This window comes from Sprattus sprattus (assembly GCF_963457725.1).
Source record: "Sprattus sprattus genome assembly, chromosome: 2".
In the NCBI taxonomy this organism is placed as follows: Eukaryota; Metazoa; Chordata; class Actinopteri; order Clupeiformes; family Clupeidae; genus Sprattus; species Sprattus sprattus.
The window spans coordinates 61,700,829-61,727,451 of NC_137921.1; the positions used below are offsets into that span (position 1 = coordinate 61,700,829).

The 26,623-nt window shown below is 42.4% G+C and overlaps 3 protein-coding genes across 3 annotated transcripts in view; 2 read left to right on the forward strand and 1 right to left on the reverse strand.

Annotated features, from left to right (window-relative positions):
* Positions 1-8,153, forward strand: part of LOC308361130 (heparan sulfate glucosamine 3-O-sulfotransferase 5) — a gene marked incomplete at its 3' end in the record, with an annotated part of 51,044 nt that extends 42,891 nt beyond the window's left edge. Inside the window, exons 2-3 of the mRNA XM_080833393.1 lie at positions 6,813-6,954; positions 7,220-8,153. Of these exons, the coding sequence (XP_080689519.1) occupies positions 6,848-6,954; positions 7,220-8,153 (1,041 nt within the window). The 5' untranslated portion in view covers positions 6,813-6,847. The remainder of the gene's footprint in view (positions 1-6,812; positions 6,955-7,219) is intronic.
* Positions 8,154-10,509: 2,356 nt separating this feature from the next.
* On the forward strand, positions 10,510-20,838 carry LOC308380273 (histone deacetylase 2). The gene is made up of 14 exons (XM_080857555.1): positions 10,510-10,640; positions 11,357-11,469; positions 12,016-12,133; positions 12,507-12,581; positions 13,333-13,471; positions 13,610-13,751; positions 14,050-14,142; positions 14,413-14,521; positions 16,130-16,270; positions 17,358-17,466; positions 17,900-18,030; positions 18,262-18,417; positions 18,615-18,672; positions 20,365-20,838. Exons 1-14 carry the CDS (start codon positions 10,586-10,588, stop codon positions 20,393-20,395), a joined length of 1,470 nt encoding a protein of 489 aa, XP_080713681.1. The 5' UTR covers positions 10,510-10,585; the 3' UTR covers positions 20,396-20,838.
* Positions 20,839-22,427: 1,589 nt separating this feature from the next.
* marcksa (myristoylated alanine-rich protein kinase C substrate a) lies at positions 22,428-25,926 on the reverse strand. The gene is made up of 2 exons (XM_080832728.1): positions 25,574-25,926; positions 22,428-24,458 (listed from the first exon to the last, which is right to left on the reverse strand). The coding sequence occupies exons 1-2, from the start codon at positions 25,667-25,669 to the stop codon at positions 23,736-23,738; spliced, it is 819 nt and encodes a 272-aa protein (XP_080688854.1). The 5' UTR covers positions 25,670-25,926; the 3' UTR covers positions 22,428-23,735.
* Between the last annotated feature and the right edge of the window lie 697 nt (positions 25,927-26,623).

Below are 26,623 nucleotides of genomic sequence, written 5' to 3' on the forward strand. Positions count from 1 at the left end.
GCAACATCCTAACACACACACAAAAACAGCTCTGAAGTTCATTCCTGAGGTGCAAATGCAGCAAAATAATTAAATATAAATATAAATCATCAGGTGCACTTCAGGGCTGCCGGTTTTAGTTTTTGTGATTCATGCTCCTGTGCCATCCTCCAACACAGATAAGGAGGCATGTGAAAGGCATTCAGATGCATCTTCTGCATCATTCTAGAACAAATGCGGTGAATGAATGTATCTGGCTGCGTATGACCGCCTCTTCCAGACAGTGCTCAAGTTCTTGTGTTTTTTCCTTTCTTTCTTTTCCTCTGTAATGGATCATCCCTGAGCTATGGGATGACAGTGCGACAGTCTTAGTGTGTGTCCCTGGGCCCCAGCTGTCTGTGCCAGGTCTGAGCGCTCCAGTTCAGGGTGTCCCCTCAGGCCCCTCAGGGGACCGCTGGAGCTGTGGGCCACTGCGAAGGAGCTCTCGCATGCAGGCTGCGTTCATCACGCCGCAGCTCCAGCTCCAGCCCCAGCCAACAGCGCTGATCTATTTTTACACTCCGTGACTACAGCTCGATGCACTGAGAGTCACAGCAACAGAAATTAGTGGAGGACTGCATGTACTGTAATGAGTATACAAGATGTATTGTGGTATCAGTGATAATTATCATATGCAAATCTCATTGAATCATATTTAAACACCAGTCTATTTATAAACCTGTGATGCCGTGGGGATTAGAAAAGTTGCATTGTGTTCCACACATCCTACCTAACCATTGAACCTCAGGGAACTTTTTGAACCTGATTTAATCTACGATAGACAGTGTTGCCTTTAGGAAGAAATGTTTAATTTACAAGATATTCAAACTATGGGATTAAATGATAAAACATTAACAAAGTACATGGCCAGTAATGCTGCAAAATTCATGATTTTTTTCAGGCACAAAGGCAGGGTTGATTATTTTGATTATTTGTGCACTCTTTCACAAGATAGCAATTACTGTGGGGAGATGCAATTGCTTTTGAAAAAAACATTAATTAGATTGTGACTTTCCACGTTTTATTTGTAAAGGTCATACTGCCTATTGCAACTGTAATCGAACGCCTCTCCAGTTGTACAGGCAATAGATATTGTATGTAGTGTTGACACTGGGAAATGCCGTGGCTCTTACTACTAATTCTATTGTGATTTAGTTTTCCACTGATGTACTCTTCCAACGTGTGCATTAACAATCTTCCATGTCAGACACCTTGGCTTTTTGGTTTGTCTACAGAATACATTTATTAATTAAAACAATGAAGATGCATTTCTCTGTTTGATGCAATGATCATAGCAGATCACTGAAGCTTATTGTAGAGTATGCCTGTGATGGGTGACAACTCATTCAGACATGTAGGTTCATCTGCTAAAACAGTGAAAACGAATTCTGCAGCTGTTGAGAACTAAAATATTCAAATGAGTTATTCTGGATATCCATTCTTTGATGTGAGACTGCCAGGAGAATCTGTCAGATTAATTTCACAAAGACTTCTCTGTATTCATGTTAATGCCTGTAGTCTTTTTAAACTGCACATTGACATAAAATGCAAGGGATGGTTCGACGAAAACTTTGTAATGATGCATTTTTAAATCTTGACTCCAAATCTATTCCCATAATTCCGTTCTCGAATATTTCAGGTATTGTTGGATTTATCTGATTTTTTTTGTTCTTTGCCAGGCATACTAGATTTTGACTTCATAGACACACCCTGAGGTGTTTCTCTCATCTCAGCAAAACTGATGTGCTAGGACATCACCAACCAGGAAAGGTGATTCTAACACCTTGAGGGAAATGTTTGAGTGGCTATATTCAGTGTACGATGGCCTGGAACCACTAGTGAGGAAAGAGAACAGCACAATGAAGAGTCATTCAAACCAGCTCAGCGCTTTACAGTTAGAGGTCGCCCACTACACTGGAACAGAATCTGCTGGTTTAACTTTAACAAATAAGGCAGCCTATGTCGAGACCTTTTTTGAGTACACTTAACTAGAGTGTTCAAAACTAAAATTATCAAGATAAACTATTCAAACAACTTGTTCATCTGAATAAAATCATGACTCAATAATGTAAGTAAGGGGCACATAATATAACTAGCAATGAAAAAAACACTCACTGAAGAAACTCAGTGAATCCAACAATTGCTTAATTTGAAAAGCAGGTAGACATCAATGATATCAATCTTTGCACTTTTGCACAAAACTGCCCAATAACATTTGAGGTCGGGAAGTTCGATCTGGCATTGCTCCGTTGGGGCGAAACTATGCCCGAATAGAAGCTGTTCAGACCAATTAAATTGTCAGGGCGGGCTTTATACGATGATGGACAGATGATCAACAGTAGCGTCATCAACTACGTCACCAAAGAGCGCTTGGGTGGAATTCGTTTTCAACAAACATGGCTGCCGCTGGAGAGCTGAGATGTGTAGAATCTGAATCCGGTAAAAGTTTAATTCATCAGCTGGCCCGATGGTTAATGCTCTGATTGGTTGTAGGTATATCCAATGTAGCGAAGAGACATTTTTTTCCCTGGTGCGCTTGAAACACGCCCCATAATCACAGCCCAATGGAGCACTATCAGACTCATATTCTGACTAGAATTATGAGTATGACAATGTCAGGCTAAACATTTTTAAGTCATCACAATAGGTAACATTAAGTGAATGGAAAACACAGAAAAATATTATTTTTTTCAGATGGCTTTTGGGTATGGCATGAATAATCTAGTATGTCTGTGGAATTGTATTTTTGACAGTGAAGTTTTAAATGCACCAATTAAAGCATCATGGTCTACACATTCCCATTTCGCAGAAGCTCATGAGTTAACTGTAGTGCTTGTTCTTATGTACTTTAACATAATCACGATGACTCCACTACAATATAGATATCACAAAAGAACCCTGATTTCATCATTGCAGACCCAGTTCTGTTTGGTTGTGTAGACATAAGTGGGGTTGATTACATATATTGATGGGCAAATTCACCCTCCAGCCCTGGCATTGTATGGCCTTTAAGAGAAAATGCTACATTTTTGTCAATGTCATTTGATATTTTTGCTCGTTAGTTGAAGGCCATATTTTAGGTAAGTGTCCGTCCTATTTTTAGATAAAACAGACACATAACTTCTACTTCAACCGCTTTTCAACCAAATACACTTGAAAATAAAGGTAGTGTACACTGATATTACTACAGGACGGGGAGGCTGTCAGTGGACACATTTGAAAGTGCTCAAAATATCCCCAGTTGCAGACGGAGAGCACAGAGAGAGTGTCTAGGAATATATTTAATTGGCTGTCTTCCTCTGCATTGATTTAAAGTGAAGGCTCTGTCAATCGTTTTTACCTTACATACTGTGGTGCGACAGGGGATTACAGCACTGGAGAAGAAACTCAAAGTTGTGGCAGAGAGCTATGTCCTGAAAACTTCCATTTATGGATTAAGATGATGTTCATGCCTGTGTTTTTTTTTAACTTATATGCAAGACTTGCTATTGGTTGGAGACTTCCTACAGCAGCCAATCCTCTCAATGTCACATGCAAGTACTTATACCCAACAAGTCCGAGCGGACAACAAGATGCGTCAACTCAACTCTGCCACCTTGTGGACACAGGAGGGAATTACAATTGAAAGAATGCGTTTCAGACAGACCGACCGACCGACCGACCGACCGACCGACAGACGGACGGACATACCCTCTTATAGAGATGCCGGACGCATCTAAAAACCGGACCGAACCAATAGCCCAACCTAAGTGCTCCTAACGCACAACTGGCAGGTGACAGCTGGGACACACACCGCATCTTGTACCAGGGATCCGTAAAGGCCCACGTTCACAGTACAACATGACTGCCCAAACATAGACTCTTAGCAGAAGGATACAACAAAAACTGCAAGGCTACCTTTGCAAGCATTTCACTGGGGCTTTCAAACATGCAACCTGCTTCATCAGTGTTTGTTGAATTAGGCCCAGAAAGTGGTATCTGCCGCCCCAGACTCATTATCATGATGGGTGAGTAAACATGCTAATACCCGAGACAACAACGGACTCAAGATACACCTTGACAAGACAAGGCTTGCTTTTTCAGCCGCCTCAGACAACTCCTTTAAAGCTCCTTTGAGTGACGGTCCTCCAAAAAAGAAGTGTTTTTTAAGCTATAAAAAAAGCACCTTTCTCCACTGGTCTTGCAAGTGCTCGACAACCTTGTTTAAACAACCTCCTTTCACAGGCTTCTCTCTATTGCATCTTCTAAGGGAATCGTGAACAAAATAAAGTAAACAATGTGCTCACAGTCAGAATACAGCACCTTGACCTGTCTCATAGCAGTCACAACAATGCACGGTGGAATTTGAAGTTGTCTTCCAACATCATCCAGTTACCTCCAATATCACACTTTTCCCCATTTGCTAGTGCTGTTTGCACGTGCCTGGTGTCCCCTCACACAAAAGAAGTTCCACTGTCCCTGTCATTAACTGATAAAGAGTTGATCTCAACTCGTTTATTCACAAACAAACATGTAGATGATGTAGCAACGTGTACGTGTACCCACGTGTAGCAACCCTGGGTCAGGCTGGTTTTACACACAGACAGAATATGTTTTAATGAGCCAACACCCATACACAACTTGCAGCTTCCGTCTTCACCCTCTCACTGACTAATCCTGCTGAGTTGGGAGGAAACAATAGGTGGCTCCAACAATTAATTTAATGCCGTTAGCGTCCATAGCTCAAAGTTCTCTCCCGCTGATCTTCCTCGACCGAACACCATGACAGTTCATCCATAGCCTTTGCTCTTCTTGGGAAACTGTGCACCAACCCGTTGTGGGTGCAGGGAAATAATGTCAGAGCTCTTTGAAAAGCACTTTCTAAAGGTCTCTAAATGACTACCCAGCCATACAGAGATGCTTCTTGTAATAAAAAACATGTCATTGCTAAATGGGAAATAGCAACCGAGGAATTGTTATTGGGTAAATGGGTTTATTTTCCCTTGTTGTTACGGGGCACTGATAAAACTGAAATGGCTTTCATAGTTTTGTCTCAATAGCCACTGTAAAAACAATGTTCTTTATTTTTCTGGGTTACAAGCCAAGTCAAGAACCCCTTTTCACAGGACTAAAATAAATTATGTTAGCCGTGCCCATTTTGTGTTTGAAATGAATTTAGTTTTATTGGGTTATTAAAAAATCCCATTTGAAGAGATCATGATGTGAGAGTAATGGAATGGTCTTTGGCTAGAGCATCAAGAAGAAAACAATTCAGTGCTCTTAAAGTGAAGGACAGGGAGATTTATTTCTGCATCAAGATGGAAAATGTAGCATTCTGCTGGCCATAGCTGTCTTTCATGAGATAGTCCAATGGTCATTGCCTTGACTTATTATTCACTTTCACAAGTCTACTGGGATTATTCATTAGGGTGTGTTTGTGTGTTTAGATGTCTGTGAATATCTAAAAACTGATTCAATACTATAACTCTAACTCTTTAATAGATTGTGTTTTATACATGATTATGTATAGGTGGCAAGACTGCGAAAGGCTTTGGCTCTTGGCTTATACATATGTATGTATACATACATGTATTTGTTTCTTTATTTATTAGTTTAGATGCTAGAGAGCTATATTAAATCACTATATGCAGTGTCTAGGGGAAGATGCGCCAAGAGTGCTTTTTAAATAATGAAACACTGCCACCTCTTGGCTGATCTACAATATGTGCTTCCCATGTTTCATGCAGAAGGTCAGTGGAGTCATGGACATGCCACACATAGTAATCATCCCCTGCATGTAAATGGCCAGGGAGGAAGGCCTGCTTTAGCAAATCATCCATAATGATCAGACTGGGTGAGCAACAACACAGTCGCCTCTGAACAATCCAGGGAGAGCATCGTGCTGCAAGTCAAGGGCACACCACACTTGATGTGTGTGTGTGTGACTTGGTGCAGCTATGGTGTTATTTTAATTGAATTTCTAAAACACTTAATTGAAATGAAACAGCTGCTTGAATGTACGTATCAAGGACAAAATCCTCCGTTGTTCGGGCAAAGCCTCTCACAGAGAGGTGATTTTCTCCAAAGACAAACAGTGGCATGTCAAGGAGCAGTTTGTGTCTGGTGTCAGAACGTAGCGGCTCCTCATTCTCTCATGGCACTAATGTGAGGGCTGATGTGAACTAATGGGATAATACAATTACTACTGCCATTAAGTTCTCATTTCCTAAATGGTTTGTTTTGGGCATTACTAATTCAGCGAAGCAAACAAATGCAACATGTCCTCAACAACAAAATAATGGACTCTGTTATATTGCTCCTTCTCCTGAGATATGGCTAAATGCTAAATTATCCCTATGATGTTGTGAATAGTTCAATATTCACAGGGGGGGAATAATAATAATGGACCTCAGCTGTGTCCAAATTGGCACATAAACTTTGGCAGACTGTTCTTTTTGTATAGATTAAAAAAAAAAAATGTGGAGCCGAGTTCTAAGTTGTGTCTTCCAGATTGGATCTTGACTAAATGAGAATGATGCCATCAAGAGCCCCCCCTGGGGAAATGGAACACCACTCTTTCCATCAACTCAGCTCCCTGAGCTGGTGTGAAGAATGAAATAAATAAAGTGGATGGTAAATAAATGGAGGGAGGAAGTTAGAGAAGCCCGTGCTCTAATGCCTCTGCAGCACTTTGCAGCTCCCGCGCCCGTGTGGCTTAATCACTTGTAAGACTTGATTGAGTGTGCGTTAATAAACATTACGCTGTCTCCTTGCCTCCGAGTGATTAGTGGTTTATGTGCTCTGCTCTCCCCCAGGCTGAAGACGCAGTCCTGAAGATTGATGGAGGGCCATGCTATTCAAACAGCAGGTGTTGCTTAGACAGAAACTCTTCGTGCTGGGCAGCCTTGCTATTGGGAGTCTCCTCTATCTAGTGGCCAGGGTTGGGACCTTGGATAGGTCAGTGATACTACCGAACATGTGATGCCTTGAGAATGCTAAGTCAACATTTTAAATGGCATGTGCAAAGCATGCAGGAATGATTCACGTGTCAGCAGTAATATATGCTTGATGAATTATTCATTTTAAATTGATCTGACAATTAAGATACTAGTTTGTAGTCAATGAACATAGCAGACATTTTACAATTCCTGCTGATATGTATGGTTTGTATGAGTTCTATTTCACATATTAACACATTTCTGTCTTTCAAACTTCTCTGTAGGCTACAGCCAATTTGCCCCATCGAGAATAGACTGGCCCCGTCTGGCCTTGCAGATCAGATCTCCCTAAGGACCCTACAGTACAAGCGCAGTCTGCTCCATGAGCTCCGCAAAGGCAATGCCACCAAGGAGCAGATCCGCCTGCATAACCTGGTGCAGCAGCTACCCAGAGCCATCATCATTGGGGTGCGCAAGGGAGGCACCCGGGCCCTGCTGGAAATGCTCAACCTGCACCCGGCGGTGGTCAAGGCCTCCCAGGAGATCCACTTCTTCGACAACGACCAGAACTACGCCCGCGGCATTGACTGGTACCGGGGGAAGATGCCCTTTTCCTTCCCCCACCAGATCACCATTGAGAAGAGCCCAGCCTATTTCATCACCGAGGAGGTCCCTGAGCGCATCTTCAAGATGAACTCCTCCATCAAGCTGCTGATCATCGTGCGGGAGCCCACCACGCGTGCCGTGTCTGACTACACACAGGTGCTGGAGGGCAAGGAGCGCAAGAACAAGACTTACCACAAGTTTGAGAAGCTGGCCATGGACACCAACACCTGCGAGGTGAACACCAAGTACAAAGCCGTGCGGACCAGCATCTACACAAAGCACCTGGAGCGCTGGCTGAAGTACTTCCCTGTGGAGCAGTTCCACATTGTGGACGGGGACCGGCTGATCACGGACCCTCTTCCAGAGCTGCAGCTGGTGGAGCGCTTCCTCAACCTGCCCTCCCGCATCAGCCAGTACAACCTGTACTTCAACGCTACTCGTGGATTCTACTGCCTGCGCTTCAACATTGTCTTCAGTAAGTGCCTGGCAGGCAGCAAGGGACGCACTCACCCGGAGGTGGACCCCGCGGTGGTGGCCAAACTAAGGAAGTTCTTCCACCCCTTCAATCAGAAGTTTTACCAGATCATAGGCAGGACTTTCAACTGGCCCTGAGGACACTCCCTGTTGGAAGCACTGCCACTCAGAAATGAACAAAGCACTTTTCTTGAATTTGAAACTTAAGGCAAACAAAAATTGTGACCAAATATGTAATGGACTACATGTTTTTGTCTGTAAAAGTAAGCCAATGGAAAAAAAAAGAAAAGATTTTTGAAATGTGTGTTAAAATGTTTGGTTGTTCCTGTTGGTGCAAGCTCTAAAGTTGCCAACTGTCATCAATATGTTTTCTGCTAACCTGTATGGACTCCAGCATTAACTAAAGACTTTGAGATTATTTGTTAAATGGCCATATAACCATACGGAGGGATTCAACACTTTCTATATTCAAATATAAGCACCATTCTACATACCATAAATATCTATATTGTTGAGGTCAAATGCACCTCTGAATGTGGAACTGATGCATTACAATAGTGTGTGTCCACTCATTCATTTTGTATGTAATGAAGAGGACCTTGTTAAGGAACCAATGCTCAGATAATGTTGTTGGAGATTCAATGTTTCCCATGTGAAAGTTGGCAGGTGCTATTTCTTTCAGTTAAAAATAATGCAGTTCGTAGTGTAAGTGTCTTATATTTTGAGCATGTCCTCAACTTTGAACTATGCACCTCTTTACTTTTAATCAATAGCCATCCAGTGATTGTATCCATTCTGTAACCTGATGTGAGTGGATGTGTAAGGATTTTACACAAATGTTGTATTCCTGATAAGAGAAGATATGTGATTTATCAGCTAAGCATTTAATATGTACAATATAGTGGTCAAACACACTTAAGTTATTTTTTTCCGTTTGTTTTTATATGCTTACAGAAAATGAAAGTGTTTTATTTTATTTAAACAAAACCTGATGTTCATTCTACAAGTAACTGATTCTTCACATTTAAAAATACATACCACTGTATAATAAATGTTTCATTCTGTGACGGAGGGATTTAATTAAAATAACTTTAAAACACACTTGCCTAGTAATGGTTTTTTTTACAGACCACAACCATATATTTAGGTCATTGTAAATATATGCTTCTAAGAAATTCCAAGTGTTGTATTTTTCATGCTTTGATGTAGTTTACATAGCAAGCACTGACTGCAGCTTCATGCAGTATTCTCTTACATCACTGCATGCTGTTGGCCTGGAGACGCAGGGCAGAGGTGGTAGACAGCGTAATCTCAGTGAATGATGGCACTCCACGCTGTGCTGTTAGATGAGACCATCTATAAATGGGGGCTGCAATGCATTAAATAAGAACTCCACTTTGTGGAGCTGAGCGAACCCAAGAATTGAAGAATCTTACTGACGAAAAAGTAGAGATTAACGTAGGACAGGTAGTGGTAGGATTTATCAATGATGCAGTATGGACATAGCTACCAGGGTTCTCATCAGACAGTGGACATGAAGAGTGCATTATTTGTGATTAAAAAGGTTTGAAAATGCTAATGTAAACCACCAATAACCAAATATCAGTGATAAAATAACAAAACTGCAAGTGACATAATGCAATATGCAGTCTATGATCCTTACTTCAAACACTGTGAGTCAAATCAAGTGTCTCAGGAAACCTTTTAAAAAAGGCACTGCAATCTTACTTAAGCATAGAAAACACTTTATCCCTTGACCAGTGGAGTAATGACTTTATCTCTTGATCAGTGGAGTAATGACTTGAAGTGTTTGCCATGTCTTGTTGCCTTATACACCACATGCAGGCGAATGAGTGCAAACAGTTTTAATTAATCGCTGCAGACAGGAAAGTAATTAACCTGTTTCACACACCAAAAGCTCTCCTGTCCAGTGCGGATCTCCAATCTATCATTGTTAATGCAAGTTTGGTTAATTGTAAAAGAAATGGCCAACTCTAAGGGCACGCTTGCAGAAATGAGTCATTAATCACCTCAGGTAGAAGAACTGTGCCTGACAGTCTGGGCAAAACCCTGTGATGTGATGGGATGGTCCTCATGCATCTCATTAGCAACGGTCTGCTGTTAATCCAAAAATGGACACTGAAAAGCAAGGATCATACACCTCTTACAACCGTTGCTGCATTAGTGGATGTTTCCAAATGGTGCATTTAAAAGTAAGCCAAACTGAAACTTTGCCAGCATAAGTATGGTAGTTTTGCATTAAGGTGAGACTGCTCAGAAAAGGAAATAAAACAGGGCCCGAACAATGTGCTACTCTCTCTATGAAGTATTTTTATATTCTACTGTCTTTCTAATATAGTCATCTATTCTAAAATGTAAAATATTCTGAGACGTTTGCATTGTTGTCTATGCATTATTGTAAATGTTTAGCCCCCCGCCCCTTCACAAACACACAGTCTGTGATGATGCTCCACCCACTTTGCCCTATTTCTTTCTTTGCAACATTGCCCGACTGCCAGAGCCTGTTCTGTTGTTCTTTTTTTGCACGGTGTGTCGAAAAGTAGACAAACATGGCTTACACTCTTTCAACTGGTACAAAAAAGAAGGTCTGCTACTATTATGACGGTAGGTACCATATCAGTCTATTTCTTTCGGAGGGGTGGTATTCAGTAGTCTGGTTTGCAGAGCGTTTGAGACGGTGCTGAAGCCAGCTAGCTAGCGAACGAGCTAGCAAACGAATGTGTTCATATCTAACGGGAATGGATTTCTTGCACACTCTCATTAACGCGATGCTTGACACGTTTTGATCGAACATTGAGATATATTGCATGTGCATTTTATGTATGCTGTTATTTTGCTCAGAACCTTAGCAAGCAATCGATGAGTTTTACACACCAGCCGACTAACACTTGCGTTATGTTAGCTATGATAGCATGCTAACAACCACTCGTGTATGGACTGTAGGCTTTGTGCTCTATCATTAGCTTGCTCGGTAACTTGCAAGTTAAACGTGAGCGCATCATAAGCATTGACGTTTGTATATGATTATATTAGTTCTTGACTGCATCAGATTGAAGATTAAAGTAAATCGTCATTGTCACGTGTCATATTTTCCAATTATTTGAAGTTGAACATCATTGCCGCCAAGGCCCAAAAGTACTGATGGATAGGGCTTCTCAGATGGCATCTAATGCGCATGTTCCAATTCCTAAACACTAACTATTGTAGGCTATGTATGGTTGCTGTTAGTGGGAATTCTCTTTCAAAATGTAATGTAATATGTTGTCCACACATCGTTGAGTTATGCATTGCAATCTTAATTCACGCGTTTGTCTTTACAGGTGATATTGGGAACTATTATTATGGCCAAGGGCACCCTATGAAACCTCACAGGATCCGCATGACCCACAACCTGCTTTTGAACTATGGACTGTACAGAAAAATGGAGATTTATGTAAGTGACTGTTAAACAGTATGACCAAAACTCAATTTACTTGATTAATTTGTTTACTTAATCACTTGCTGCCCTCACCAAAACACTGACACTTTTATGGTTATTTCTGCATTTTATCACACATGCAGGGGAATACAATTTTGTTTCATGAATGCAGTGCAACAGATAACATACACTAGCTAAATATCATGTAAAAAGTGCACTTAATTTAGGACCTTATGATGTACAAACCACTGTACACATTGTATACATATACCATACTACATAACACTGACCTGACATACACAGTTTTTCCTGAAAATAGACAAGCACACCTAATACAGACAGACAGAAGTTTTGCTATGTTCAGTGGTAGTTCAGTAATAGCAATTTAAGCCAATAGTTGTGTTGGTAGGTTTGTTGTAGAGTGGCCTTTGTAACTGTATTTGCAGTGAGGTTTGTTTAAGTGACCGTTTGATTAAAGTAGTAAACTAAGAGAAGCTTAGAGCTTACAGTGAATGAACTGAGAATGTGTTCTAACTGTTATTGGAATTTGTTGCTCTACAGAGGCCACATAAAGCCACTGCAGAAGAAATGACAAAGTACCACAGTGACGACTACATCAAGTTCCTGCGGTCCATTCGTCCAGACAACATGTCCGAGTTCAGCAAGCAGATGCAACGCTGTAAGGCCCTTTAACTCCGACACACAGACCAGTGGAGCTCCACATTTAAGTCAAATTGAACATACCTGAGTTGTATATCTACATGGAAAACGCACTTGTTTGGTAACATGCTGCTTGTCCTCTCTCTCTCTCTCTCTCTCTCTCTCTCTCTCTCTCTCTCTCTCTCTCTCTCTCTCTCTCTCTTTCTTTCTTTCTTTCTTTCTTTCTTTCTTTCTTTCTTTCTTTCTTTCTTTCTTTCTTTCTTTCTTTCTTTCTTTCTTTCTTTCTTTCTTTCTTTCTTTCTTTCTTTCTTTCTTTCTTTCTTTCTTTCTTTCTTTCTTTCTTTCTTTCTTTCTTTCTTTCTTTCTTTCTTTCTTTCCTTCCTTCCTTCCAGTCAATGTGGGGGAGGACTGCCCAGTGTTTGATGGGTTGTTTGAGTTCTGCCAGCTCTCCACAGGGGGCTCAGCAGGTGAGTCCCTGTTGGGATTTTGATTTTATTGTTTCTTGTTTTGATAAAGAAGGAACATGAATGATGATCTCACATGACAACAGCACAGCGTAGTAGACAACTTCTCTAAATCTTACTGTTGACTTGCGTCAAAAGCCTGCAACTTGATAAAAGAGCCTTCCATCTGTGCTGTGTTCCGTTGGAGTTTTCAACAGGACCCTGACCTTCCTTTTACGAGCTTTTCGATTGGTCTGTCATATTACAGATACATGAAAGGAGCCAATTTATAACGCATTCTCCCATGCTTGTCTCCACGCATATAATTCAAAAGTCTCATAAACATTTCACCTCCAATGAGGCAGTTACTTAACGGACACATATCCTCCCGAATAGTGCGTTTGTGCTTTCTCTCTGTGTTTGAAGGGGTGATCAATAGTTACTCATTAATTCACCACTGTAGCCTAATTCACTGTACCATAAGGGATAATATTATTTAGTCCCTGTAAATTAAATAAGCTGCTAGGTAATTTGGCATGCCTGGTGTCAAAGACTGTGTATAGAGCATATGGCTATTTGTTACTTGACGATTCTTTTAGAACTGAAACTTAGTGTAGCTTTTAGAACTGGAACTTAGTTGATTTGGCTTCAAGCCTGATAAGCTCACTATGCCCACACTTAAAATGATCTTTTGCTCAGTGTTTACTTCACATGAAGTAGCGATGCACATGTGAAGAGATGCCAACACCTTCTCTCTGCTCTCCCTGTGGCATAGCTGGAGCGGTGAAGTTGAACCGGCAGCAGACCGACATCGCCGTGAACTGGGCTGGCGGCCTCCACCATGCCAAGAAGTCGGAGGCATCAGGATTCTGCTACGTGAATGATATCGTCCTCGCCATTCTGGAGTTGCTGAAGTAAGGCTCTGAACGGGTCTCTTTCCATCTCCTATTTGGACCTCAGTTCTCTTCCTAACCTTTTTATGTCAGTTATCTTATTTTTTTAATTAGTCTTATGAAGAAATATGAGACTGATTGCTCTGTTCTGAATCCTAGGTACCATCAAAGAGTGCTCTACATTGATATTGACATCCATCATGGGGATGGCGTGGAAGAGGCCTTCTACACCACTGATCGAGTCATGACCGTGTCCTTCCACAAGTATGGAGAGTATTTCCCTGGCACAGGAGATCTCCGGGTAAGATTAAACTAGAGGTGGGTTAGTTTAGTTCAGGAGAAAATAGGATTCCGACTTACGCACAGCAGTTCCAAGAACACATTGTTTAGACTGAACAATCATGCCTGGCTGTTGAGCTTGCTAGTGTGAATTTTATTGACCTGTAAGGTGACCTTTGGTGTGGGCCATACTGTCTGTGTGCACAACTTTATGAATGTAGTTTGTGGCTAATTCTGGGTTTGTCCTTGATAAGAATTCTTCACTGGGATCAATAGTGTAGGTGTGCGTTCTCTGTCTTAATATGCGCTCTTGTCTTTAGGATATTGGAGCGGGAAAAGGCAAATACTATGCTGTCAACTTCCCCCTGAGGGACGGGATCGATGACGAGTCTTACGAGCAGATATTCAAACCTGTGAGTTTCCTATGACCACTACACAGCGCTAGCTCTCTCTCTCTCTATCTATCTATCTTTCTTTCTTTCTTTCTCTCGCTCTTTTTCTGTCTTCCTTTCTTTCTCTCTCTCTTTCTCTCGCCCTTCCTTTACTGTGTCTTTACAATTGAATTCTTTGGAATTATAGCACTTGCAAGACTGTTCAGAGAATGTTCATGGCCACACGTTGATGGGTGTGTTTGTACGTGTGTGTGTGTGTGTGTGTGTGTGTGTGTGTGTGCGTGTGTGCAGGTAATGGCCAAGGTGATGGAGATGTATCAGCCCAGTGCAGTGGTTCTGCAGTGCGGTGCTGACTCCCTGTCAGGAGACAGGCTGGGCTGCTTCAACCTGACTATCCGTGGTAAGAGGCCTCCTCACACACAGGCACATCACTCTGTGCTCGCCTTCACGTTACTTCTAAGGCTTTGTTCCAGATCTTTATTAAGGCTGGAAGCAGAAAAGTCAGCAGTAACTTGTGCAATGCAAAAGTGGTGGCAAAGTAGGACACAAAATGAATAAGATGTCTTAAAAATCCCTTTTCTTGCTAACTTGGGCAAGTCTTCCTGGCCTGACCCTCCATCATTTTTTTCATGTGTTTGATTTTGTTGACTGGCAACCAGTTAAAACAACAAAAATGTTAAAAATGTGTTAATGTCATAAAGCCAGAGAATTCGAGAGACAATTTCTGGCCCCCAGTGCGTCCATTTCCACAAAAGTCCCTAGACTGTGAAGACAATGTATCCATGTGCATTCATCACTCTGGCCAACTAGAAGGAAGAAAGGTGGTAATTGCACACATGACGCCAACAGTAGAATCAGGGCTCCCACTGATTTTTAAAAGTCTTAAAACGCATGAAATCCATTCATTGAAAATTAATTAATTGGCTTTAAAATCTCTCAAATCGGTGTTTTAAAATATTAATAGAAAGCAAGAAATTTGAATAGGAATTTGCATTCTTATTGCATTTGATGCTGGTAATGGGAAGGGTATTCACCTGGTTGCTATTCAGCCACCTCACCACTAGATGACACTAATAACTACTAGAAGTACTTTACCTTTTAATGCCCCTTGCATTTTTGCCTCAGCTGGATCCGACAACAGTTATGTTTGGGACAGGAATGTGTGTCATCTAGACTCTAGCCATCCACCTAAACCTACAGTTTAAAGATAGCGCAGATTTAATGAAAACTGGCTACACAACCCATTGCTCATAGCGTAGTGGTAGAGGATCATGATTACGTTGTGTGTTTAAAAAAATATATATATATATTATTATTCTGAATGGCCCTTAATCAATCCTGTTTTAAGCTGTAGGAACCCTGGTCATCAGCAGTAGATATAAATGAGAATTTGCAATTGCTCGGTTGCCAATCCAGTCAAGTGGTAGTTATTGATCTTTCTTACAGCGAAAATGCATGTCCCCCTTGTATAAAACTTAATTTCTCTGAACTGTTGATCAGATTTAATTTAACCAGCAACCATTAAGTATTTCTTGGATAGTTTATCACTCCACTCTCCAATAAGCTTGATCACTTTGGGCAGTCATGTCTGTAATTGCAACATTGTTGAGTTATTACAGAGAAAATGAGTGTGACCAATCCCAATCTTGTTTATATCAGCTTCCCTTCGAAAACTCACCAACAGCCCAACCAAACCATCTCTCATCTCTCTGTGCCGGGTTCTGTTCCTTGCTGTCCCACTATCACAAGGCAGTGAACTATCTTTTAGTTTTTGATTAGCTAGATTAAAAGATACGAGAAGCAAAATAAGGTGTAATCCTGAGCACTAATCCTTAGGCAGACCGATTTTGGCCAACTCAAGAACATTCCTTTTGCTTTAGATGGAAACATTTTCCCTGAAACTGTGGTCACAGTGGGTGACCGATTGGACATTTGGTGCACTTCAGACAGCAGTATTGTCTGTGATTTCTGTGTCTAAGCGGAGTGGTTTGTGGCTGTTCTTCTGCAGGCCATGCCAAGTGTGTGGAGTACATGAAGTCCTTCAACCTGCCACTGCTCATGCTTGGTGGAGGGGGCTACACCATCCGCAACGTGGCCCGCTGCTGGACCTACGAGACTGCCACCGCCCTGGACACCGAGATCCCTGACGGTGAGCATCTTTCCCTACCAGTGAAATATACCCTATCTGAACCTGCAGGTGGCAAGTGTATCCTATAGCCATGGTCTGCGTTTGACCATGTTTTCTCAGGAAACGACCAACAAAGTTACATCCAAGTGCCCCACACAGACATCTAGTGATAGTAATCCATAAACAGACTACACTAGCATTATTTAAGTTCTGAGTTTGTATGCATTGGGTTCAGTCTAGACAACCGTGCCACAGATCAGTAAAGTTCAAGTTGTGTGTTTGCGACATTTTATGTTACGTGTTCTTCAGAATTCTAATTGCAGTGCAGTGTACAACATATGAGCACCAACAAGCAAAGTATAGCAGGCCAAGTAGTTAACTTCCATCAACTGCTAAACCAAGTCGACTGTAACCAAGTCAAGGGCCGATGTTCCAAATGTCGGCGTTATCTGTTGCGATGATGTAACTGGAAAATAATTCATCCATGGCCTTCTTTTAATTTCTGAAGTTAGGTAATAAGGAAGGAGAGATAGAAAGATAGATGGATACTTTATTAATTCCGAGGGAAATTTAGGAAAGGGTGCGGTTTTGCATATAAGATGGCAAGGAAATAAATAAATGACAAAAGGAATATCATAAATATGTCCACTCTCAAGGTAGCAGCGACGGAGGTCGGTATGGGTGGCCTGCAGCCTCTCTGTGTCAGCTGTAACAGAATGGACGGGTTGAGCTCCTCTGTGAAGGATGGCCAGGAGAGCCCGCTGTCTGACAAGGCGCCCAGTCAGCACTGTGTCAGAGTAGCAGAGTATTAATGTGTGCGCGAGAGCTCATTACCACTGCCTGTCAGACAGCCTGCCTGCCTGCCTGCCTAATGGAATGGGGATCTCTGAGGAGAAGCTTGCTCAGACACTCACACACACACAGACTCTCATCCTCTTGGGTGAACGGCTGGCTGCATCTCTTCGCTAAAAACATACTGTTGTTTTTTTTTCTTTCTTCTTCAAAGTTCTTTGGTATTTTCACCATTGTCATTTAGAAAAAAATTCTAAATGGAAAACTCTTCTGGTGTACGTTGCTGATCAGTGTTGCTCTCTCTCCCCGTCTCCAGAGCTCCCATACAATGACTACTTTGAGTACTTTGGCCCCGACTTCAAGCTACACATCAGCCCATCCAACATGACTAACCAGAACACCCAAGAGTACATGGACAAAATCAAGTAAGGAAATGGCATTTCTATTCAGATGTATCCATCTTTCAGCAGTTGTCATTCTCTGGTGGGTACCCTAGGCTACTTTAGGCTTTGATGAGGTTACAAGGTTAGATACTTCAAACTTTGCTATTGGCTTTTATCACTCTACAAGACCATTTGAGGCTAGTTTTAGTTATTTTAGTAATACTATACTAATAGTAGTACTGTACTGTTATGGTTGGTCAATCACCATTTATGATGATCTTTCGTGTGGATGGAAGTATGTTAAATGAACTTCCCTGGTATCTGTAAAAGCGAGCTGGCAGGTGTTTAGGCCTCATTGCACTGTGTTGAGTGAGAGAGGCAGACTGAGGTAGACTCTGCTGTAATGAGTCTGTGGTCTGTGAGAGTGGAAGACTGTGAAGTAGACTGCCGTAATTAATCTGTGTGTGGCCCCCAGGCAGCGTCTGTTTGAGAACCTGCGCATGCTGCCCCACGCTCCGGGCGTGCAGATGCAGGCCATCCCCGAGGACAGCATCCCTGACGACGCCGTGGATGAGGACACCGAGGACCCAGACAAGCGCCTGTCCAGTAAGAATGCAGACACCATCTTAGCATCTCAAGCTCATGGCTGTTTACATGAGATTGGTACTGTTAATTTAACTGTGGCACTTTAAATACCATAGGATTGCAGAAGATTAACTATGATAAAATGGTGTGATTGGTTTGTCTTTTAATGAATATGTGTATATTACTGACATTTCTGATGAAGAACATACTTTTTTCTTTACTGTGAAGATTAATGAAATGCTCTTCCTCCAGTCCGGGCCTCTGATAAGAGGATAGCGTGTGAAGAGGAGTTCTCCGACTCTGAAGACGAGGGGGAGGGTGGCCGGAGGAATGTGGCCAATCACAAGAAAGGAATCAAGCGACCCCGTGTGGAAGAGGACAAGAAAGAGCCAGAGGAGAAGAAAGTTGGTGAGTACTGACAATGCTTGCCGTTTGGGAAACCACCTGTAGAGGGCACCTGCCCATGGGTCTGAGATCACTCCCCACCCACTCGTGTTCCTGTCATAAACTACTTTACTTCAACCATGGATAAAGATTATACGTGTATATGCAATAGTAAGATCTCCCCCCCCTAAAAACCTTGCTCTTTGCTGTCGTCCTTCCAGAGGTGAAGGAGGAGGAGAAGGCTAAGGAGACTAGCCCAGAGAAGACTGACACGAAAAGGTGCGTGACATCACAGCCGTAATACTCCCTCATGCCATGCATGTCATGTCAAACCAAACATGCTGCCATTTTGGAGTGCATCACAATTGCAAAATGTTTGTGTAGTGTTTGTTTAAGGGGATTACTGCTGATGTGTGCTGAGCTGCACATCATGTCTAGGTCACCAATCAGAAGCTCATCTGGCCTCCCTCAGTTTGGAACAATGTGGAACAGACATGCTTTTGTCTAACTACTATATACTAAATTGCACCAACCACACCCACCCCCCTCCATACTCACGATGGCACAGGGCATATGTAAATACCAGGGACAACAACAGGCACTTCCAAAAGGCTGGGTTAGGGTAAGGGTAGGCACTTGATACAAACCCTGGTCACTTTAGGCACCCAAACATCTTGCTACAACTGGCTTCTTCACGTGATCCAGAATAATCCACTTCCCCAATAAGTCTCTGAGCGCCTCAGCCATAACCACGGGCTCTCTCTCAGCAGCAGCAGACAAGTCCTTTAAAGCTCCTTTGAGTGAGAGTGCTAGAAAACAAAAATCAATCAGAAGTGTTGTGGTTGATTTTTAGCTCCACAGCCTCAACGCCTATCCACTGGAGCTTCAGCTTCAAAGGGAATCTTCAGCTCAATGAAGTAAACAGTGCACTCACACTGTAAGTGAATACAACACTGTGTCTGGTCTTATAGCAACCTTCCAGAATCATCCAGCAATCTCCAATCTTTCGCTATGCCCCATCTGTCAATGCTGTTTGTACATGCCCTGTGTTTTGAAAGTTTACCGTCTGGCAAAAAGTCAACCTCAAATAGTTTGTGGACTTCTGTGGACTTTGGAGGACATCATCATAAGCGGCTCCAACAATGAATTGAATGCGGTTAGCATCCATATCCCATAATTCTCTCCAGTTGATTTCCCTCCTAAGCATTATGCCAGTTTCTCCATCGCCCTTGCTTTGCTTGAGAAGTCGCTGCTGTCATCTAGTTTCCTCTTCTTCCTCCTCACGGACAAAGCTGTTTCCCCAACTGCCTTCCAACTGTCACCTAACCCAAACCATGATCTTCCACTCTGTTCCTGCCCTATGATAACCCTAGGCTGTAATGCCCCTTGTACATGCTCTCGAGGAGTCCACTTTGACACTGTTGGAGCGGTGTTCTTGACTGCCGGATCCTGTGGCTAAGATGGGTCATCTCCAGGCTAGTCTTGCCCCATTTGAACCCCAACAAGTTGGGTCATTCGTCAGAATTCCTTTCATACAAAGCAACAGTACCTGGCAGCGTGGCGCCCTGAGCCATTTCCCAGCTGCCTCATTCGTGATCCTCACAAATTTCTCCATCTCTGAAATAGCAATTTCATACTCAGTAAAAGGCCACCCTATATCTGGTAAAACTGCAGGTGCCACCATTTCAATTTCTCACTCAAGGTCTCATCAATGGCACAGATAGTCTTAACAATGAATTCTCAGCTCTTCAGCCTGTTCTCGGCCACTCAATATGGATTTGTACCACCTGCGTGATAAAATGTAAATGTAACTTTGGTCAATCACCTGGTCAATGGCAAAAATGAGGTCCGTTTTGTTGCTTGTCATGGAAATATAGTCAAGATGAACACTGGGCCAGAAATGCAACCATGCAAATTCAATGTGGCACCATGTGGTCTATCATCGTTAACAAGTCTTTTCTCTCTGTTTAGCGTGAAGAGCGAGCAGACAAGCAGTGCCTGAGCTGGCCACAAGGGGGAATACCGCTCCACACTGGCAGGCTTGATGGCAGTGGTGCCTCTTGCTTCACAGACCAGACTCAATGCCCACAAGCATTTTATTTATTATTAAAATGTGTGTCATAGATACATGTTTGTTTTTGTAACATGTTTTGTCTTTCTTTCCCTTTTCTTTCTCTCTTTGGTTGTTATTCCATTGTCCTTTGTTTTTTGTGACGGTCCTTTTTAATTCATCTTGCCGCTTACAGCATGAAATTGCTGTCGATCCCTTTGGAAGCTAAATGTTTTTAAATAGGCTTTTTTTTATTTTTTGGAAATAAATTGTCTGTTTGTATTGATGTGTCCTAGAGAGAATAATGTGATCGTTAGAAAGGAAACCTGCAATGACTTCATGTTTGTCTGAAATTTGATATTTTGCATTTACGTATTAAAATGTTTTTTATACTTGTTGGTGTCTTGGTCAGAATATACAAGGTGATGCATTTAAAGCTGTTATTCCAGTAATTTAGTCATCCAATCTTAATTGTTGTATCCTTTGTTATTTCTCTCATCTAGCTCTATAAAATGTAATGTGCAATAGTTGTGGGTGAATACAAAGTTGACATCAGGAATGTTGTCCTTGAGCTACCATCACATGGGATTACAGTATTATTTCGAGACAGACGTGCAACAAGCACGATGTGGAAACCAAACCCTGGAGAATTGTCATCCAACGTGCACTATTGACTTCATCCTACAGAGGGCGCTGTCGGGTAATTTTGCAGGTCCACATCTTCCTGGGAAAAACTGAGGTGCGGCATCTTCAACTTGTTGGAGGTTTTATGACTGATGCTTACGCTACCTTGGTTAGGACTGCCGCTGATTGGTGAGTTTTAAATTCTTAGTATATTGCCCAAACAAATGCCTACATGGAAGAAGTCTAATGTCAAGTAGACGCAAAGGGCCTACTAGTTAGCAGTTGAAGACCGGCTGTACGTTAAGTGCAACCTAACTCGGAAATGTCCGCTGCAAAGGCATCAACGGTAGGTGGGACAGGACACAGCATCAGTCTTTTCCGCCCTACTTCTATGAGTCTGCAGACGCGATGAGACCACAAACCCCATGCCAGGTCCGATGGTTCTGCGTGTAAAAATAAAATATGGCTCCCTCTGCCATCATGAAGTTTCCTCGTGCTGTGGACTTGTTATACGAGTTAAAATGTAGACCTGGTAGGTTATCATTAAAATATATAGGTTATGGTTGCCCTTTCGATGGCTAAATATTGGGAGGCTTAGCCTACATGTTCAAATGGGCCTAACTCAGAACCTTCCACAAAGACACTTTCCCTCTTCCGCCAAAATGTAGTATTTTTTATGAATGTATTTGTTCAGAATTTGGTAAATTCACTATCTCACGGGGGCAAGCACAGTGTGTATGTAGGAGTTGTAGAGTCCCATGACATGGGTGGGACTGACACGGGGAGGGAGGGCAGCCACCTCTAACTTTAAAGGTCTTCCATTGTATGAGAGGCCCCTGGTTTGCACTGTAAAGGTCATAGCGAGAACGTGACTCAAGAGGTTTGGATAAGGCTCAACCATGTCAGTTAGATCTCAGGTTAATAAAGCATGGTAAACATACACTGTTTTTGGGAGTAATCAATTGTTGGCTTGCCAATAATTTTAGGAGCCACACCATGCGCGCTTTGATGCCTTTTACGTGTGGGAACTGAAAGCTGTAGAACTGAAAATATTTGAAAAAGATTTCCCATGGCTGTCAGTTTGTAGCATTCCTATAATGATGGTCCAAGCCTAAGGCCATACTCAACTTTTAAAAGTCATCCCATATGTGCATTACCCCCCTCCCCTAGACCAGCTAGGAGTAGGTGTCAAAAATGCTTGTAATACTGTGAAGTTCTGCATGGTTTGCAGCCATCAGAGTTAATTGCACAGTATGTGTTCATTATCTATGTTACTTGGTCCTGCCATTAATATTGGCCGGAGGTGTGTGTGTGTGTGTGTGTATGTGTGTTGCAGAGAACAAGAGATGACTGGGTCTGCTGAGATTTTATTCACATTTATTTTTGCTTTTAGTGTGCTCACAGAAAATTAGAACACCTTTAGCAGAGGAGTTTAATAGCAATTTTTGTAAGCAAAGTTACATTCCATCTCTAAGTCAAATTGGTCAAAGCTTCTCCAGTATTTACAAAGAAAAGAAAGAGAGAGACAAGATGCCACACCAACACTGCATCTGATAGAGATTCCTTAAATTTGTCAAAGACCACTGAAAAAGCATTGTGTGCTGTAATCAAAACATACCACAGTATATAAACAGTAACCATTCCACTTATCACAGCTTGGTTGAGTTCAAAATTGCTTAAAAGGTCCTCCAGGATGACTTCGTTGTTTTTTTTTTGTTATCTTACAAAAATTAGCAGGGTGGAAAAAGAGAGCTGCAAACTTCATGTGCTTGAGATCAAGATTTCATTTGTACAATAATCACAGTTAAAAACACCCCGCCTATACATACTTACACTTTATTAAGGTCATAAAACCAGCAATAAACAATAATTCCTATACAACTTGTAGTTTCTACTGAATCAATGACTGGTACAGCTAATGAGAGAAGTGAAAAGTTCCTATGATTTCTTTTTAAAAATGCCTTCCTAAACCTAGCTCTGGGAATTGTATCTTTGTGGTTGTTTTTATTATTACCGTTATTTCTCAGTAAATATGACTTTTAGTGTTGTAAACCGCATGGTACTCTTGTGGTATGTAGAAGTTGGTCGATTTTTTTTTTTTTTCCTTTTTAAGACTACTCTTTAAAATGTCATAGTCTGTTTGTGGCAACGCTCCGAGGCAGAAAGGTGCCACCTCCATGTCCTGCCCCCTGCTCTCTCTCGGACCCCCCGCCCTCCCCCAGACTCCCTTCATTTGCATCTCAACTTGACCCCATTTCTTCTTCTTCATACCATGGGCATGTCCATACATTTTTGACAAGTATACATTTTGTATAAAAATGCAAAAACAAAAAAAGGCAAACAAAAACACTTAATACTGATGCAAAAAAAATATATGTCAGAGTGTGGATGTAATTTTTTTTTCTGTATTACTCATCTAAGCCACCCACCTCTCTGCCCGCTGGAATGGTAGTAACAATGGGCCGAGATGGGTTTTGTGGAGAGGGGGGGGAGGGAGGAGAGAAGGGGAAAAAAGAAAAGCTTTAAAATATCCCTGGTTGTAGACAAGTTCTCCAGAGCCAGGAACTGGCACCACTCCAACATACAAACAGGGAAAATGTTCTTTGATTATCTTTTTTTTCTCCTTTTTCTTGTGTTATTTCTTCCATTCTGCTGGGTGGTTAGGGCCCTACTCTTGGGCCTCGGCGGCTGGGGCCTCTGGACTGGAGGCTGCGGGCTCCTGTGTTGCAGCTGCAGGCTCCTCTGCTTTGGGGGCCTCCTGCTCTGGGGACTTGGCCTCTGCTGTGGGCTCAGCTGGTTTCTCCTCCGCCTTTGGCTCCTCTGTGGCAGGAGCTGCCTTAACCTCCTCGGCTGCTTTCTCTGCCGTCTCTTCGGGCTTGGCCTCCACTGGGCTGGCAGCGGCGTCCTTGGCCTCCTCTGCAGCGGCAGCAGGGGCGGCCTCCTCTCCGGCGGGCTTGGCCTCCTCAGTGGCGGCTGCCTCCGTGGCTTCGGCTCCCTCGGCTTTGGCTTCCTCTGTAGACGCAGCTGCCTCCTCGCTCTCAGCTCCGTCTCCAGTCTCCTTCTTGGTCTTCTTGAAGGAGAAACCGCTGAGCTTGAAGGATTTCTTGAAAGAGAAGCGCTTCTTCTTCTTCTTAGGGGTCTCGTTGCTGGTGGAAGGCGTGGCACCGTCCTCAGCCTTGGCTGCACCTTCACCATCTGCAGCTGGAGAGACGGCCTCTGCATTCTCCTTCTCGCCTTCAGTGGCTTCCTTTTCAGCAGGTGCAGCCTCAGCCTCGGCCTCCTGCTTGGGAGCCTCCTCAGCGGTGGCACTGCCATTGGCATGGACCTCCTCCTTGCTCGCCTCAGCAGCGGCAGGAGAGGCATCCCCATTAACTTTCACATGACCATTTTCCTAAAGGAAACAGTAAGGACATTACATTAGAACCACGGTGCACAGGTAGTTGGAAAATCTGTACAATGCACTGCCACATAGTGACACAAGGGGCAGCAGACACCATGATTTTTTTTAAAGAGAGGAATCATAGGTGGCATCTTTGGGCTTGCAAAGATTAAATGTTTGATATGGCTGATTCTTAGTGAAGAAGCTTTTTTGAGAGAAAAAAAATTGGACCTGACTACAAAGGTCATATTTTACATTTCAACTAAGCTCATGTGCATAACGAATCTCCGAAATACCGGGGGCATTTCAGTCGACTGACGCCAGGCGGCGATATGCGCCCCTGCCCAGTTCATGCCGGGCAGAAGCGCCAAACTGAGGCAGATGCTCATTAAAACGGCAGATGCTCATTAATACACCGGATCACACAGGGCAGCGTTTAAGACAAATTCAAAAGCCAGTATTATAAAATTGCTTCAAGTTGTATTACTTCATATTTATCCAACAAAAACACACCATATCGCTTACATTTAATTACACTGTATTGGATTTAAAGTGGAGTAGCTATCCACTCCACTCCTTGTGCTAGTGAGCGTCTCCCCTCTGAGCATCTGTAACAAAAGGCGTGGTAAGTGGAGAGCCACATCGAAGCGAGCCATTGTTACGACCACGCCACTATCTCAACCATTCGCCAAAGTTCTCCATTTCATCATAGAAATTAAATACTTGATTCAGTTTTGTCTTGCTAAATGCTTAAGAGTGGAAGATTGAAAGTTGTATTAACCCAGCCTGATAAATAACACATGGCTAGCGTTTGCTGGCGTTCAATTAGAATTGATAGCCTACTGGGGTTCAAAAACAATGGTCTGAAAATACCCATTGAGCAAGGCAATGGCTTAAAATAAATGCAAACAACGAAAAGCAAATTCTTTTTAATTGAATGTTGTTGACAAATAACAAAATTGCTTTCAAAGTTTACTTGCAGTAATATTAAGTCAAAACACCGTTGAGCTGAAAACCGGCGTGCGCTTGGATGCGGTGCCCGACAATAACGCACAGACAAATTCACGCCTTTTCTGTGTATGAATAACATGAAGAGCAAAACCATTTTTAAAAAACTTAAACTGTACCTGTCCATTAGTCTTGGTCGGTGAAGCAGCAGCCTCTCCTGGCTTTTCTGCCACGGTTTCGCCTTTTGCAGCGGTCTTGGAGAATTGCGCTCCCATGCTTTCGCTCCAACAAAGAAACTCAACCGATCCAAAAACGAACAAAGACCACAAGCCTCTTTCTTATTTGCACGCTCTTTGCAAATGGCCCCCTTTGGAAAGTTCTCTGTAAGAGTAATCGAAGTCCAGTCTCAGTGAACAAATTGGGTAAAACGCAGAAAAAACTGCCAAGTGTAGAGAAGTAATAAAAAATCCCAGATTTGTGACTGTGTCGCTCTAGACAGGGTGGAAAATGGAGAAATTTCCCTTGTTGCTAATAAGATGCGGAGTCCAACGCCCAAGTGCACAGATGAATGGGCATTCCGAGCGATGACGGCATCCGCACCGAGATAGATCCAATCAGAAAGCTCGCACAGAAAAGGGGCGCGGTTTAGAAAGCGAGTGAACAATGGAGTAGAGCAGATTGTTGCTAATCTGAAAAAATCAACTTGTCGAGGCAACATTTAACATGAACATTTATGGGAAATTTTGATTAGTGATTTTTGTGTTAAATTTAGAGTACCAACAACAAATAGTTGACCAAAAGTCTAAAACTTGACAGAGGATTCATTGGTGTAGGCCTACCTTTTTGGCAAAGCAGTTTGGCTTCAATTTCGCTGTGTATTCCTATCAGGATTGGATTTTTTAACTTGTTACTTCGTAACCGAAGAAAAACATTTGATTTAATACCTCTGCTGACATTTGCCTCGTTATAGTCACTACAAGGTTGTGCAGAGCATTCCATACGATTTTAGTACCAGCTCAGAATTCAAGGAAATTACCCTGACACCTATAGCTTATAAAAAGAGATTTCATTTGTTTTTGAAGACCCATTATATTATTTTTATTAAAGTATTTCACTCATATCTGGGGCGGATTTGAGGCCATTTCCTTGGAATGAGTGTCGTTATTATAATTATTTTAAATGGGCTAAAGTGTGCGAGCGAGAAGTATTTAGAGAAAAATATATTTGAG

Bases quoted from the DNA above. Each gene is read 5' to 3' on its own strand.
- marcksa (XM_080832728.1), bottom strand. From the start codon at position 25,669: ATGGGAGCGCAATTCTCCAAGACCGCTGCAAAAGGCGAAACCGTGGCA. The intron at 24,459-25,573 runs GTACAGTTTAAG...TGTTTCCTTTAG, and splicing joins CGACCAAGACTAATGGACAG to GAAAATGGTCATGTGAAAGT.
- LOC308380273 (XM_080857555.1), top strand. From the start codon at position 10,586: ATGGCTTACACTCTTTCAACTGGTACAAAAAAGAAGGTCTGCTACTAT. The intron at 12,582-13,332 runs GTGAGTCCCTGT...CCTGTGGCATAG, and splicing joins CTCCACAGGGGGCTCAGCAG to CTGGAGCGGTGAAGTTGAAC. The intron at 18,418-18,614 runs GTGAGTACTGAC...TCGTCCTTCCAG, and splicing joins GCCAGAGGAGAAGAAAGTTG to AGGTGAAGGAGGAGGAGAAG.